At 34.2% G+C, this 15,459-nt stretch overlaps 1 protein-coding gene across 1 annotated transcript in view; it reads left to right on the forward strand.

Annotated features, from left to right (window-relative positions):
- SRPK1 (SRSF protein kinase 1) overlaps positions 1 to 15,459 on the forward strand; it is an 83,171-nt gene that overhangs the window by 36,526 nt on the left and 31,186 nt on the right. Inside the window, 4 exon segments of the mRNA XM_029243029.1 lie at positions 7,903 to 8,021; positions 9,067 to 9,175; positions 10,094 to 10,181; positions 11,249 to 11,336. Of these exon segments, the coding sequence (XP_029098862.1) occupies positions 7,903 to 8,021; positions 9,067 to 9,175; positions 10,094 to 10,181; positions 11,249 to 11,336 (404 nt within the window).

The raw sequence follows: 15,459 nt of genomic DNA on the forward strand, positions 1-15,459 counted from the left end.
CTGACCTTCCTGCTTCCCTCTTAGAAGGACCCCTTTCCCGAACAACTTCAGTTTTTCTCGTTGTTTTGAAGTGCAATTTTATTTAATACTAAATTCTCATATTTACTTGAGTCTGTGGCTAGATTTCATTCTGATCCAGTACCAGGACTACAGAGTTTTAATTACTATAGTGTTATATTTTGCTACCTGGCGGCCAAATTCCCAATTATTTCTCTTGTTTGAAAAATTTTTGGCTGTTTTTGCTGATTTCCTTTTCCAAGATTTTACTGGTCAGGTTCTACAAAATACCATGTTGCTTTCAGTTGAGATTGTTTTGAATTTATGGGTTACTTCCTAGAAAATTGACACTTAAAGGTTTGATTCTTCCCATCTAGGAGTATTCTATAGCTTGCTTTTGTTAGTTTGTTAAAGCATCATATACCCTTCAGATGTGTGTGTTTCTAGATTATAGAGCTGTTGCTGTTGCAAATTTATTGCTTTTTATCTATTATATTTTTTATTGGTTATTGCCATTATGTAGAAATACTTTTGTTTTTGTAATTTGTATGGTAGTTTGTTTCTTCCTTGCCTAAAACCCTTTATTGGTTGTACTAATTTTTCGGTTATTTTTCTCCAGTTTTCTAGGTGAATAGCCACTTTGTAATGGTGACAGTTCTGGTTCTTTTTCTTGCCTTAAATTATTATCTGTGACTGCAAGTACAACTTGGAAAAGTAGCCATTAAACTGTGTAATTGTGATGAACATCTGTCTTTTGTAGGAATGCTCGTATAATGTTTCTGTGATTTTCTAATAGATAACTTTGAGTTGAGTAAGTTTCTCTCCACTTCATTCCTAGATTACAAAGTGTTTCAGTCTCAAATGCATCTTGAGTTTTGTCAGATGTCTTCATAATTTTTCTAAGAGTTTTCTTCTGTACATACATTAAATAGTGAATAACAGTAAGTTTCCTGTTTGAATTATCCTTTTATGTCTGCTTGTGAATATTACAATATTTAGTAGTTGTATATGAAGTTCACTGGTGAAACTGACCAGTAGGTTTGTTTGTTTGTGTGTGTGTGCACACGCATGCACGCACACGTGCATGCATGTGTGTTATTCTCTTCTGCTTTGGATGTCAGAGTTATGCTAGTGCTCTCAAATTAACTGGAAAGCTTTTCCAACTCTTAGAGATGCACTGGTACACTTTATTAACTGGTATTCTTCGTTGAAAATGTAGTAGCACTTGACCTTACTGTCTGACCAACTGACCTTGTTGCCTTTTAGGGGTGACTCTTCAATTTTTCAGTCTCCATGATTGTTATGTCCCTGTGGGTTTTTTTTTTTTTAATTAGTTTTGCCCGAGGCTTATCTATCTTATTAATCTTTTTCAAATAATTAACTTTCAATTTAGAGTTAAAATTTTACTCCTTTTATTTCTAGCTCTTTATTCAGTTAACAACAGCTTTTCTTGTTTTCTAATTGGTATACTCATGGTTATAAATTGTTCTCTTGAGTAAAGCTGAGTATGTCATAGATTTTAACATGTAATGCACTTATACAGAAATACTTTGAAATTTCAAATTTCATTTCCTCTTTAAATCAAGATCTGCCAAGATATTTTCATTTTATTCTATAGTATGCCAATTTTTTTCAGTGTTTGGAAAGAATGGATATAAAGTTACATATACGAATATATCAATTTAGATCAAACTTGTTTGTTATTTAAATTCTCTCTGTACACTTTTCATTTATTTGAATTATTATCCATAAAACAAACAGAAGAATCTAAGTTAACTATAGAAAATTTTTGTGCAGGTATAGGTTTTTTCATGAATTAGGCATGCAGTTGAATCTCTCCCCTTTCCCCTTTGCCATCATTTGTATTTTGTGATAAAGCCATGAGAGAGGCAAAACCTGAGAGAGGCAAAATAAAGTCACTTTTTGGGGTAACTTGATGGATAAGGTCAATAAGATTCCCAAGTGTATGATAGTGTTTTAGCAAAATCTCAATAAGCCAACCATATGTTAGATTCATACTTGAAAGCAATCAGAGCCAATATTTTTTAAACAAAATATTTGAGATATCCAAAAAAAGAAAAAAGAAGAAAAGAAGAAATAATAAAATGGTAGCTCCTACCCAGCTTAAGAAAATCTCATTACTGTACAGGTGATGCCCACGTGTACTCCTCCTTGATCATATCTCTATATTATAGTTCACTTGTGGAATTAATAGCTATCCTGAATTTGTCCTGTATTTCTTTTGTGTTGTTTCTTTTTTCATTCTTTTTTCTCAGCTTTTTAAAAACTGAGATATAATTGACATATTGTGTAAGTTTAAAGTGTACAACCTATTGATTTGATGGATTTATATCACATTATGATTGCCGTTGTAGTATTAGCTAATACCTCTGTTACATTTCATAATTATTATTTCTTCCAGTGGTGGGAACAGTTAAGATCTAGTCTCTTAGAAAGTTTTATGTTTGTAATACAGTTTTATTGTCTATAATCACTGTACTGTGTGTTAGATCTCTAGGAATTATTTACCTACTAGTTGCAGTTGTGTAATTCTTTATATTTTAACTATATATTGGCTGTTTTGTATGTTTTAAAAATTTGATTGAAGGTGATGCATTGTACTTATTCTGCAGCTTGCTGTTTGCATTCCATCTTATGTTTGTGCAGTTTATTCAAGCTGATGCATGTAGCTTATTCATTTTCACTGTTGGGTATAATATTTTATTATATCAAAATACTATAACTTACCCATTCTCCTCTTGATGGACATTTAGTTGTTTCCTGCTTTTCGTTATTACAAACAGTGCTGCTGTGAACACGATTGTATATGCTTCTTCTAGGATGTTCATAGCAGCAAGATTCATAATAGCTAAAGAGTAGAAACAACCCAAATATTCATCAACTGATTAATGGATAAATTAAAATGTGGTCTATACATATAATGGAATATTATTCAGCCATAAAAAGTAGTGAAGTACTGATACATCCTACAACATCGATAAACCTTGAAAACAACGTTAAGTGAAAGAAGTCAGTCACAAAAGACTGCATAATATGTGATTCCGTTTATATGAAATATGCAGAATAAGCAAATTCATAGAGACAGAAAGTAGACTAGTGTTTCCCAGAGTCTGGGGGAAGAGTGTAATGGTGAGTGATTGTTAATGGGTTTGGGGCTTTTGGGGTGGGGGTGGGGAATGAAAATGTTCTAAATTTAGTTTGTGGTGCTATTGCACAACTCTGAATATACTAAAACCACTGAACTGTACACTTTAGATTGGTGAGCTTATGGCATGTGAATTATATCTCACTAAAGAAGTGAAAGATAATTTCTAGGACAGTATTTTTCAAACGCAACCCACTAGTAGGTTATAAACAAATTTTAGTGAGTTAGAATAGAGTTTGCAGGGTGTTTTTGTTTTGAGCTATAAGAATTTCTTCATTTATTCTTTAGAAAACAGGGGAGTGGGGAGCTCACGTGGCTAGTTTGAGTATATAAATTCATGAAATGTTTAAGTGAAAACTCATAAATAGCATATTTATGATAGCTATGAATATATAATATTTGGCTGCAAAAAATTCAGTAAATTTTTGTTTGGTACTTTGGTTTTACTGTTTACTTGGGTGATTAGTGATGATTATACCAGAAATAGAATCTTGAAAGGACCCTTGGAAATAAGAGAAGACACTCTAATTTGGCTTTTATCATCTCTTTGTTCACACTCCAGAGTTTCTGTGTCAAATCTGTCAAGCTTTTCCGCTACTTTCTGCCTTTCTCCCAGATTTTTGCCTTGGCTCTGTTCTGTACCACAACCAGATATATTCCTATTTCTAACATTCTGGTGTTTTGATCAGGTTATAAATTGACTCCTTTGGAAGCATACTGCTATTAAAATTTGATCTGTTGTCCATTTCAGTTTATATTAGAGATTTTATAGATGTACTGGGTTAACTTTTATATGCTTTGAGAGCTTTAAAGTACTGATACAGTTTTTGTCTTCTGAATATGAATAGCAAATACTTGAGGCATGAAAATAGATATGAAGAGTTTAAAATCACAGATTGAAACTATTTTAGAACTCTCCTTTTTTGTTCTAGGAAGAATTGTTTTCAGTTTCGAATGTTAATAAGCTGAAATTTCTTTCTGTAGTATTTCTTCAGAGTTTTTATACTATTTTCTTATAACAACCATCAATCAAAGTTATAGTGATTTTGAGCTCTTTACTCGTCATCGTCTTATCCTCATTATCTAATAGTAACTATCTCTGTTTTCTCAAATTTTCTCTTTTTGTTTTTGGTTTTTGTCTTTTTCTGGCAGAGGCTTTTTAATTTATTTTATTGAAGTATAGTTGATTTACAGTGTTGTGTTAATTTCTGTTGTACAGCAAAGTAATTCAGTTATACATATAAATATGTTCTTTTTCATGTTCTTTTCCATTATAGTTTATCACAGGATATTTATAGTCCCCAGTGCTATACAGTAGGACCTTACTGTTTATCCATTCTATATATTTAATAGTTTGCATCTGCTAATCCTAACTCCCAGCCCATCCCTCTCCCACCCCCTCCTGCTTGACAACCACAAATCTATTCTTTATGTCTAAAACTGGGACCTTTAGTCAGTAAAACTGGTGTGTGTGTGTGTGTGTGTGTGTGTGTGTATGTGTGTGTGTGTGTTTTGGCATGAGGCTGGGAAAAAATTAGACTGAGGATGTCATTAAAAGGCAATATTTAATATGAGGGGCTTGTGGTTGACAGGCCATTTTTACCTTCCTCTGACAGAGGCTTTTTTCAGTTGTCTGATGTTCATTGATTGACATCGTGCATAAAAGCATAGCATTAGTAAAACATGGGCAGTTTGAGAAAGCCAAGACAATGCAGGGATCAGAAGGAAACTTAAAAACTATAAGTCATATAGGGAAGAGAAAAGAAGGCGTAGGAGTCTGTCGAAAAGGAATGTTCTAGAGAGAAAAAAAAAGTATGGGAAAATACGGTAGAAATTTAAAGGATAATGCAAGTTAGGAAGATAAATCTGGAAAGTAGAATGAAAAACTTAAAGATGCATAAATAAGAGAAAATATTAAGAAGATTAATGAAGTAGGCCAGTAGATCCAGAATCTGGGGTGGGGGGGAAAGTTCCAGAGAGAGTAGGCAATATGAAGAAGATTGAATTTTCAGTGAATTACAGGAAATTTTCTTACCTGAATGAATCTCTATTTTGCAAGTACATAGAAAGTACTTAGCAAGATGGATTTTTTTAAAGCCACTCTGGAAATTTCAGAACATGGGGATTAAAGAGAAGGTCCTTCAAAACAAAAAACAAACAAAAACCTTCCAGGGAGAAAAACAAGCCCTATTTCAAAGCTCAGAAGGCATTGATGGACTTGTCAACAGCACCACTGAAAGCTAGAATGCAACAGAGCAATTTATTTTATATCCAGACTGGCAGTCAAGGATGAGAATAAAATAAAATAAAGATAGGACAGATATTAATAAATTTACCTCCCATGCACTCATTCTCCAGAAGTTACTGATAAATGTGCACTATGAAAATGGAGTAAATCAAGATAGAGGAAGACTGTGGGATTGAGGACACAGGACATCCAACACACACAGAGATGACAGAACATTTAAGACATTATGTATGTACTTAAAATTAATACATATAAATTAAGTGTATTTTTTTAATGAAATTTAAAAGTTAAAAATAGGATTTTTTCCCCCTTAGTTGATCAGTTTCTCTTATTGATTTAGAATGAGACAGGATTTTCTTCTGTACCAGCCATGGTCAGGATAGAGACTTATATTTTACATTGAGACCTGGAACTTATAATTCCTTTTTGAATCCTTGAACTGGGAATGATACTTAATAATGTTCGGTTTTATAACTAAAAACAACTAAACAAATACATATTCTTCCAAAAATGTTGCGAATCTTTAAAAAATAAAATTTTAACTTTACTACTCCCATGATACTTGTGGAATTGTAATATTCCAGCATTTTCATGTCTGTTTTTCGCTACTTATATTTCACTACTTTTCAAAAATTTCTCAATTGTAGTTCTTAAAATGAAATTTTAATTGTAAAAGGCAACAAGTTTGAAATCAGAGAATTTGTTTCAGAAACATGTCTTAATCATAAATTTGGAAATGTTCATTCAGACTCATTATTTCCACTTAGGAGAGTAAGCCAGGTAGTTCCATACTGAATAAATTTCCCAAAGACATGTTTTCACTGAGAATGAACACATTGAATCATGCAGTTTTATAACTACTTTTGTATCCTGGGGGACAAAAAAGTACTAAGAATTGAGGCAGGTTGGAATGGCCACCAGAAATCTAAATCTAGTCATGCTTTCCAAGGTATTTCTTATGTCTCAACAGCCCATGTAACTGATTCTGCTATTATAATTTTCTGTTAAATTGAATCTTTTGAAAAAACAATCTGATGAAACAGGTTTGAAAACACAAATAAAATACTGGAAAATGGGAATTAAAATTCCTTTTCCTACAACTACTGAAAAGAGTGCTTTGGACACTGTTTTTTTTGCTTAAAGCTTTACGAAGCAGGCAGCTTATAAGTGTCAGAGCCTGAATACAGTTCCAAGTCTTTCTGCCTCCCGAACTACTACTCAGTGCTCAAAAATTTTGATACAGCTAATAGACGGCATGTAGAGAAAGGAATCAATTTGAAAGTGTTTAATACATTATAAAACGAGATAACATTTTTACCTGTTAAATAAGCTAAGTTTTCTGAACTTAGTAATACTTAAATAAATACTGGAAGCCCATATGTAGCTGGAGATGTATTTCACTACAACCCTATCAGAAAAGTCATACTATGTAATAATCCTAAAAACTGTTCATGGCCACAGACTGGAAGGAAATAGTCCATATGTTCAGAGTAGAGCTCTAACAAAATAGTTATTTTCCAAATTTCCTACATTTAACATTTTTTTTTTAATTTATTTTTGGCTGCAGTGGGTCTTCACTGTTGTGCGCAGGCTTCTCCTTGCGGTGGCTTCTTTTGTTGCAGAGCATGGGCTCTAGGCACGTGGGCTTCAGTAGTTGTGGCACATGGCCTCAGTAGTTGTGGTACACGGACACTAGAGCGCACAGGCTTCAGTAGTTGCAGTGCACGGGCTCAGTAGTTGTGGCATGTGGGCTCTAGGGTGCAGGCTTCAGTAGTTGTGGCGAACAGGCTTAGTTGCTTCGCGGCATGTGGGATCTTCCCAGACCAGAGATTGAACCCGTGTCCCCTGCATTGGCAGGCGGATTCTTAACCACTGCACAACCAGGGAAGTCCTAACATGTTATTTTTATAAATAGGGTAAATGTTTCTATCTTTATCTGGTAGTTTAACTTTAGGGAAATAATTCTAAATACAGAATAAAGATTATCTAAAAATACTCAACAGCTTTATATTTTAGTAGTGAAAAATTAGAAACAAATGTCCAGCTGAGCAGAATGTACCAGAGTAAATAGTGATACTTCTAAGGGAAATATGTAAGACTTAATAGATTGCATAGGTATGAGGGGGAAAGTTTACAGTATAATAGGCAAAGCCAGATACAAATTTGTTTATAAAGCATGTGATTACCGATATATATTTTTATAAAAATACAGCAAATAACTGGAAGAAGGTCTAGTAGTTTTATCAGCAATTTTGTTTGGATATTGAGATTCAAGTAATTTTTTTCCCTTTGTACTTTTGTATATTTTCCAGATTTTATTTAATCATGTACTGACTTTTTAAAAATGAATATTTTCCTAACATGAGGTAAAGTGATAGGTAATGTTTTCTTTCTTAGGCTGCCACTACATAACATTCTGTTTGTAGTATCTATTAATTGGTCCTGTCTTCTTCTGTCCATATGGAATGAACATGTTTGTATTATTTCTTAGATCTGAAACTCAGCACCGAGGCTCTGCTCCCCACTCTGAGAGTGATCTCCCAGAGCAGGAAGAGGAGATTCTGGGATCTGATGATGATGAGCAGGAAGATCCCAATGATTATTGTAAAGGTAAGATTTTCTGTGAGGAGATACTAAGTAAGATGTGATCCACGTATATGCAGTTTTTCATGTGAATATTTGGTCTATCAGCGTAAACAGTATTGATGCTTTCTGCTTATTGCATCCTTTTCTCTAAGTATAGGAATTAGTATTTCCTTTTACTTTGACTTAATTAAAGCTTAGTTTAAATTAAATTTGTTTCTACTCCTTAAAAAAGATAGTGCATATTTACCTTAGAAAATTTCAGAAATATGTTATACAAAAAGAAAACAAAAGCCGTCTGTAATGCTGTCACCCAGATGTAGCCAGTGGTAAGATTTGGTATGTAGACTTTTGAAAAACACCTTTCACTACTCTTTGCTCAAAGTGATGATTGCTAAGATACATTAAACTGGAATTATATATATATACTTAAACTGTGTCATAAGGTTGCCTGTTATCTTTTCTGTTTCTTTTATGAAATTTTGCAGGATTCTTGGGTAGGATTTTATAACAGAATATCTCTTAACCATTGAGGAGAACCTGGTTCTTCTTCTCAGTAGGCAGAGATGCATGTTTAAATCCCTTGATTCCTGCCACTGTTGGCAGCCTTTTCAGGCCTTCCTAGTTTTGATGTTTTAGAAAAGCAATTTCTTTTTTTAAAGTTAAATAAATGGAATTCATTCATCTCTCTCCTAAAAAACATCCTGAGACTACAACTAGTCTCAAAATAGATTTATATGTTAGATAAATCTTGGATTACTGAGGGGCAAGAATGTTGTGAAACATAACCTTATTTTTGTTTGAGGATGACTTATTTTTTTAAGTAATTATTGGTTGTTCCACAAAGCATCACTTGCTCACTCTAAATCATTACTCTTATTCTTTAAGATATTTTTTGTAACATGAGCTCAATAATACTGTGTTGCTGACTTAATATTTTCTTTTGTTGAGTTGGTTGTGTTAGAAGAAACCATTTTTATTTGCTAAAAGGTGTATAGATGTTGAAAAACGTGGTGTGAGATACCTTTTCCTACTACTTAAGTGACTATTTGCTTCCTGTTGTTTCTTCCAGGAGGTTATCATCTTGTGAAAATCGGAGATCTATTCAATGGGAGATATCATGTGATCCGAAAGTTGGGCTGGGGACACTTTTCAACAGTGTGGTTATCATGGGATATTCAGTAAGTTTTAGCGATCCTGCAAGAGAATTAGGTGATTCCTAAATGTTTGTGTCTGATTTTCCACTTTTAGTCTAAGCTCTAGACTGATTTTTTGATAAGAATCTTATTATTGAGAATCTTTATGTTCTTGGGCAAATGACTTTTCTCGGATGAAGAGTCAGCTTAGAGGAGACACAAGATTGATTAAATTAGTATCGGTAAGGCGCTTGAAACTCCCAAATTCAGAACATTGCAAATACCCAAAGAAAGTGTAGTATGTAAGTTCATAGGTTTTCTCATTAGTAGAGCTAAATTTTTAGATGATGCCCTAGACCAATCTTTGTAAAATTACTTATTTTTTTGTATTTTGTTTTGATAACAGATTTGTTCAGCCATACAGTGTAAAACTTCTCTACATAAAAATCACAGGCAATTAACATTGGATGTTTACCTAAAAGTGTACCATCTATCTTTGGTGAGATAGCAGTTGCTATCTATGTGCTTAATTTTTTATCAGTTTTTCACCCAAGTATTTCTTCTGGCTTCTTAGAGGAAAGTATTATAGCTTTTAAGCTTTTAGGTTTTGCTATACAGATATACAGAATACTTCTGATTTGGTGGAGCTTTCCCCCTTATTTATCCCCACTTCATGGTTTTACTTGGATTCACGGAGCATTCAGAAAGTAGATTTTAACTTAGAGGAAATGTTTGGTGACTGACATTACCCAGGAACAGATTTTCTTCTTCTCATAAGTTAAATTTGGCCAGTTAGAGCTATTAAGAGGTACAGGTGATCCCATAGTAGTAGTTCGTGTTTGAGTACAGGGAAATATGAAATCAATATTTGTACTTCTGTTGCTGTCTCCCAGTTATAGTTAAATCTTAGCTTCCTAACATAGAGGTAGAGCATTTAGTCTTAATTGCCTGTTTGTTTCTTAGGGGGAAGAAGTTTGTGGCAATGAAAGTAGTTAAAAGTGCTGAACATTATACCGAAACAGCACTTGATGAAATCCGGTTGCTGAAATCAGTAAGTATTAGGTTGTATGTGTGAGCTGCAAAGCATTATAAATAAATAAAGTTTTATTCAGTTAAGATATACCAAGTGTATACTCTTTGGCATGGCTCATTTTTACTGTAAAGTTCTAGTATCCTTAAAGAGGTAGAGGAAGACAGTATTTACATATCCTGTGTATGTGGTAGGGAACTGGTGGAATATGCTGTGATGGGAATTCTCCCTACATATACAATGGAAAAAAACCTTGCAAATAAACAAAAATGTTTATTGAGTATGTTTTATGTGCCAGATAGCACAAAGAATGTTTTTCTTTCCTGCTATGGTTAAAAGAAAAGTTGTGTGAATAAATATATTTTTGTTTTAAAATCTTATACAAATATATAAAAGTAAGCACTATATTTACTAATTCCCTTTATTACCTGGAAACTTAGGTAAATATTATCAAAATTCATTTTCATTTTTGTTACAAATTAGTAAATGTCAGTGTAGTAGAAGGAGCTTAAACTCAGAGTTAGAAAACATGAGTTTTAGGGCCAGCTCTATCCAAATATATCCTTCACCTCATCTTTTTATTTCTTCTGAGCCTTAGGTTTTTCATTCATAAAGTGAGGAAGCTAGACCAGGAGAGCTCCAAGGAAGTACTTTTCAAAGTGCCAGTCTGTGATGAGATAAGGAGCTCATGCCCCAAAGTAAATCAGTGTACTGCTTCCTTCCCTCAGAAAGTTTTTCTATGAAAAAAAAATGAAGGCTGAATAAACAGTATGGTTAGCGCTATGGTTGATTGCATCCTGCAAAAGCTCCTGAATTCCTCCTGGCCTGGTAACTAGCAGTTAATTTGGGAGTAGCAAAATGGTATAATTAAACAATAGTCTTTGTTGATTGTGTTTTCTTTTGTGAACTGCTTATATTAAGTTCTTTGTTTGAGCTATTAAAACTTTATGTGTGTCTCATAGATTTGTATGAGCTCTTTCTTGGAGTAATCCTTTGTTATATTTGCTGCAGGTATCCCCTCCCCCACCACCATTTGGTTTATTTCTATGGTTTCCCTTTTGCTAAGCATTGTTTTTTCCCTATTATAGGTTCGCAATTCAGATCCTAATGATCCAAATAGAGAAATGGTTGTTCAACTACTAGATGACTTTAAAATATCAGGAGTTAACGGAACACGTATCCTTTTTAAAACCTATTTGAAAACAAATCATGAAATAACTTTATCCCAAAGAAAGGAACAAGATTTGTACAGGTAGCATTGGTCTCTTCTCTCAAAACAAACTATAATCAAATTACTTTATTTTATTGTCAACTTTTGAACACAGATATGAATCAGATCTCTCTTTGTATGTTGTGATTTTTTAGGCTATTGGCTTTACACTTTTTTCAGGCAAATTAAAACCAAACCCAAAAGAAACTTTTTAAGAAAAGAACCTTGTACTAGTAAGTAGTTTCTATGATTTCTATCAATTAGCGCAGAAATTTTAATGGAGTTAATGAGAAATACTGGGTAAAGGACTTCCCTGGTGGTCCAGTGGTTAAGAATCTGCCTGCCAATGTAGGGGACATGGGTTCGATCCCTGGTCCAGGAAGATCCGCAGAGCAACTAAGCCTGTGCTCCACAACTACTGAGCCCATGCTCTAGAGCCGGCGAGATGCAACTGCTGAAGCCCGTGCGCTCTAGGGCCCATGCTCCACAACAAGAGAAGCCACCGCAGTGAGAAGCCCCTGCACCTCACTGCAACTAGAGAAAGCCCACGCACAGCAATGAAGATCCAGTGCAGCCAAAAATAAATAAATTAATTAATTAAAATTTAAAAGAAAGAAAGAAATACTGGGTAAACAAGAATTTAATGCATTTTATCTCAGTATTTAAGAGGCTGTACATGTATGCTTAAAATCTAAACAGGTGTAATTGTTCACATTCTGTCATAATGGAAAAACTGACTTGTTTTATGTTTTGATCCGGAATTTTAGAATTTTAAAGTTGGAAGGAATGTTAGCTATTCTTTTCCCCACAGGTTAATATCAGAGTGACATGCACGGAAATAATTGAAAAGTTGTTGCGACAGCTATGCTTGTAAAGGCCTATCACATTTTTCAGAATGAAAGATGAAGAAGAATCTCACTTGGATTGGAGAGTCTGAAACCTGTTTATAAACTATTTTAAAATGTATAAGGAAAGACATTGCATATATCATTCCACTTTCCCTGCATGTTTATCTTCTCTTAGCACACATTTTTAATTGCCAGTGATGATCTTTTTTTAAGGAGATGGGCTACATAGGGCCCATCTCTAATCATGTGGACTATATGGTTAGAGATTTGAACAGAGAAGCAAGGAGAGAGGATGAGAAAGGAGAGAGAACAGGTGATAACATAAAGATTTTATCTATCATTCTGAAGTTAGTTTTCAGTTACTTACTTCCTTGGAGAAATATAAATCAAATCCCCCCCTTCCCCAAATCTCTAAGGAAACTGGTACAAGAAGCATTCCATGTGAATCATCATTTTACGTCTGTTGTGGTCATTTCATAGATGGCTTACTCTGTGTGTGTGTGTGTGGTATGCATGTTTTCAAAGAATTAAGAGGAAGGCTAACCATGAAATAAAACCATACAGGATGTCATGATGGCCATTGGGTTCTGTTTCCCTATTTCTTGACCTTGTAATGTTTCTCACTGTGCCACATTTTCCTATTAATTTGGTAATATTATAGTAAAACTGTAGAAATATTCTAAATAGTCTCCTCAGTAATGCTGAGTACCTTTATTTGACCGTAAGCAAGAAGGCTTTTTTTTTTCTTGTTTCTTTTTTGTTTTTTTTGCGGTACGCGGGCCTCTCACTGTTGTGGCCTCCCCCGTTGCATAGCACAGGCTCCGACGTGCAGGCTCAACGGCCATGGCTCACGGGCCCAGCCGCTCCGCGGCATGTGGGATCCTCCCGGACCGGGGCACGAACCCGTGTCCCCTGCATCGGCAGGCGGACTCTCAACCACTGCGCCACCAGGGAAGCCCTCTTCTTGTTTTTTAAGCTACTGAATGTCTGGTCATTTTTATGTCACCGCTTACAAATTAAAATAACATTGTTGTCAAATTGTAATCTCAACAAATGAAAGTTAATATTAAAGCTAGGAACATGAAAATAACTTAATTCTGTGTTCTGGTTTGTTTGTTTAATCAATCTGCATTCTAAAATACCTTATTTTGATATATTTCATATATACAGAAGTAGAATAGTTTGATGAATCCTCATAGATCCATTACCCATTTCAGAAGTTATCAACTCATAATCAGTCTTGTTTTGTCTGTATCTCCTGATAATTTTGTGACCAATCTTAAAGATATTTTTTCATCCATAATTATTTTAGAATGTATCTCCAAAAGACAAAGACTTAAAATATAACCCCAACACAGTTATTATTCCTAAAAAGTTGAAAATATAACCCCAACACAGTTATTATTCCTAAAAAATTGGGGATCAGTTTCTTAAGTCCTTTTTTCTAGTCAGTGTTTCAGTCTCTCCAAATGTCTCATACTTTTTTTTCTTTTAGTTTTTTTATTCTTAATTTCAGTCAGGAGCCACAAGGTTTTTGACAGTTCCTTTATGATTTGGCACATCAGAATGTTCCAGGCTCATTTTGTGCATTTCCTGTCCCAAACCTGGGGTCAGCCATTTCTTTAAAAAGCCCTAATTCCTATGAGTGGGAAATGGGGAACACAATCTAAGCACTAGGTATACACTTTGCTACTGGGTTAATTATTGCCATCACTTTTATGATTTCTTGATCCATTGCAAAGAGCAAATACCTTCATTCCTTTCCCCTGCTTCCTTTTTTTGGGTCACTTGAAGTTGCCCCTGCGGCTTTTGTGGGTGGGTGGGTTTATTTGTTCGTTTGTATTATTTTTTCTTTGTGTATTTGATTTTGGATAGTTTCTATTGCTATACTTTCGAGTTCACTAATCTCATTCTGCAGTGTTTAATCTGCCATTTATCCCATCCAGGGTATTTTTCTGCTTTTCATCTCAGAAGTTCAATTTGGGTTCTCTTTTTTTTTCTTCCAGTCTTATTGAGGTACAATTGACATACAGCAGTGTATAAGTATAAGGAATATAGCATAATGATTTAACTTACATACATCATTAAATGATTATCACACAATAATTCATCTCATAAAATAACAAAATTAAATAGAAAAAAATATATTTTTCTTTGTGGTGAGAACTCAGACTTTACTCCCAATAACTTACATATATAACGTATAGCATTGTTAATTATATTTATTGTATTGTACATTATATCCCTAGTACTTATAACTGGAAATTTATACCTTTTGACTGCCTTCATCCAGTTTCCCCTCCCCTAACCACCACCTCTGGTAACCACAGATTTGATCTTTTTCTTTTGAGTTTGTTTGTTTATTTTTGAAGTATAATTGACCTATAACACTATGTTAGTTCTGGTGCACGATGTGGTGATTTGATATTTCTATACATTTCAAAATGATCACTGTGATAAGTCTACTTAGTTTATGTTACCATACAAAGATATTACATAGTTAATGACTATATTCCCCACACTGTACATTTCACACCCATGACTCACTTATTTTGCAACTGGAGTTTTGTACTACTTAATCTCTCTCACCTATTTCTTTCCTCCTTCCACCTTCCTCCCCTCTGGCAACCACCTGTTTGTTCTCTGTATCTTTCTGTTATGTTTGTTCATTTGTTTTGTCTTTTATATTCCACATTATTAAGTGAAATCGTACAGTTTTGTCTTTCTCTGTCTCACTCATCTCAACCATCCATGCCACAAATGGCGAGGTTTCATTCTTTTTTATGGCTGAGTCACATTCCATTAATATATATACACCACATCATCTTTGCATCTCTTTTTTTCTATATATATCTTCTGTATCTCTTTTCAACATATGGAATACTGCTATAACTGTTTAATTTCCTTGTCTGCTAATTCTGACATCTGGGTCAATTTCAAATGATTGATTTATTACTGTATCTAATTTTCAGATACGTTTTCCTTCACCTTTGTTGCCTGGTAGTCTTTGATTGAGACACTGTGAGTTTTACCTTGTTGGCTGCTGGATATGTTGTATAGCTATAAATCTTGAGCTTTGTTCTGGGGTGCAGTTGTTACTTGGAAGCGGTTTGACCCTTTTCAGATTTTACTTTTATCATTTGTTAGATGGCTCCAGAGCAGTGTTCAGTCTAGGGCTAATCATTCCTTCTACTGAGGCAAGGTCTTCTGAATAATCTACCCAATGCTCCAGGACTATGAA

This window comes from Monodon monoceros, unplaced genomic scaffold (genome assembly GCF_005190385.1).
Source record: "Monodon monoceros isolate NGI ecotype Baffin Bay Population unplaced genomic scaffold, NGI_Narwhal_1 Super_Scaffold_3, whole genome shotgun sequence".
Classification (NCBI taxonomy): Eukaryota; Metazoa; Chordata; class Mammalia; order Artiodactyla; family Monodontidae; genus Monodon; species Monodon monoceros.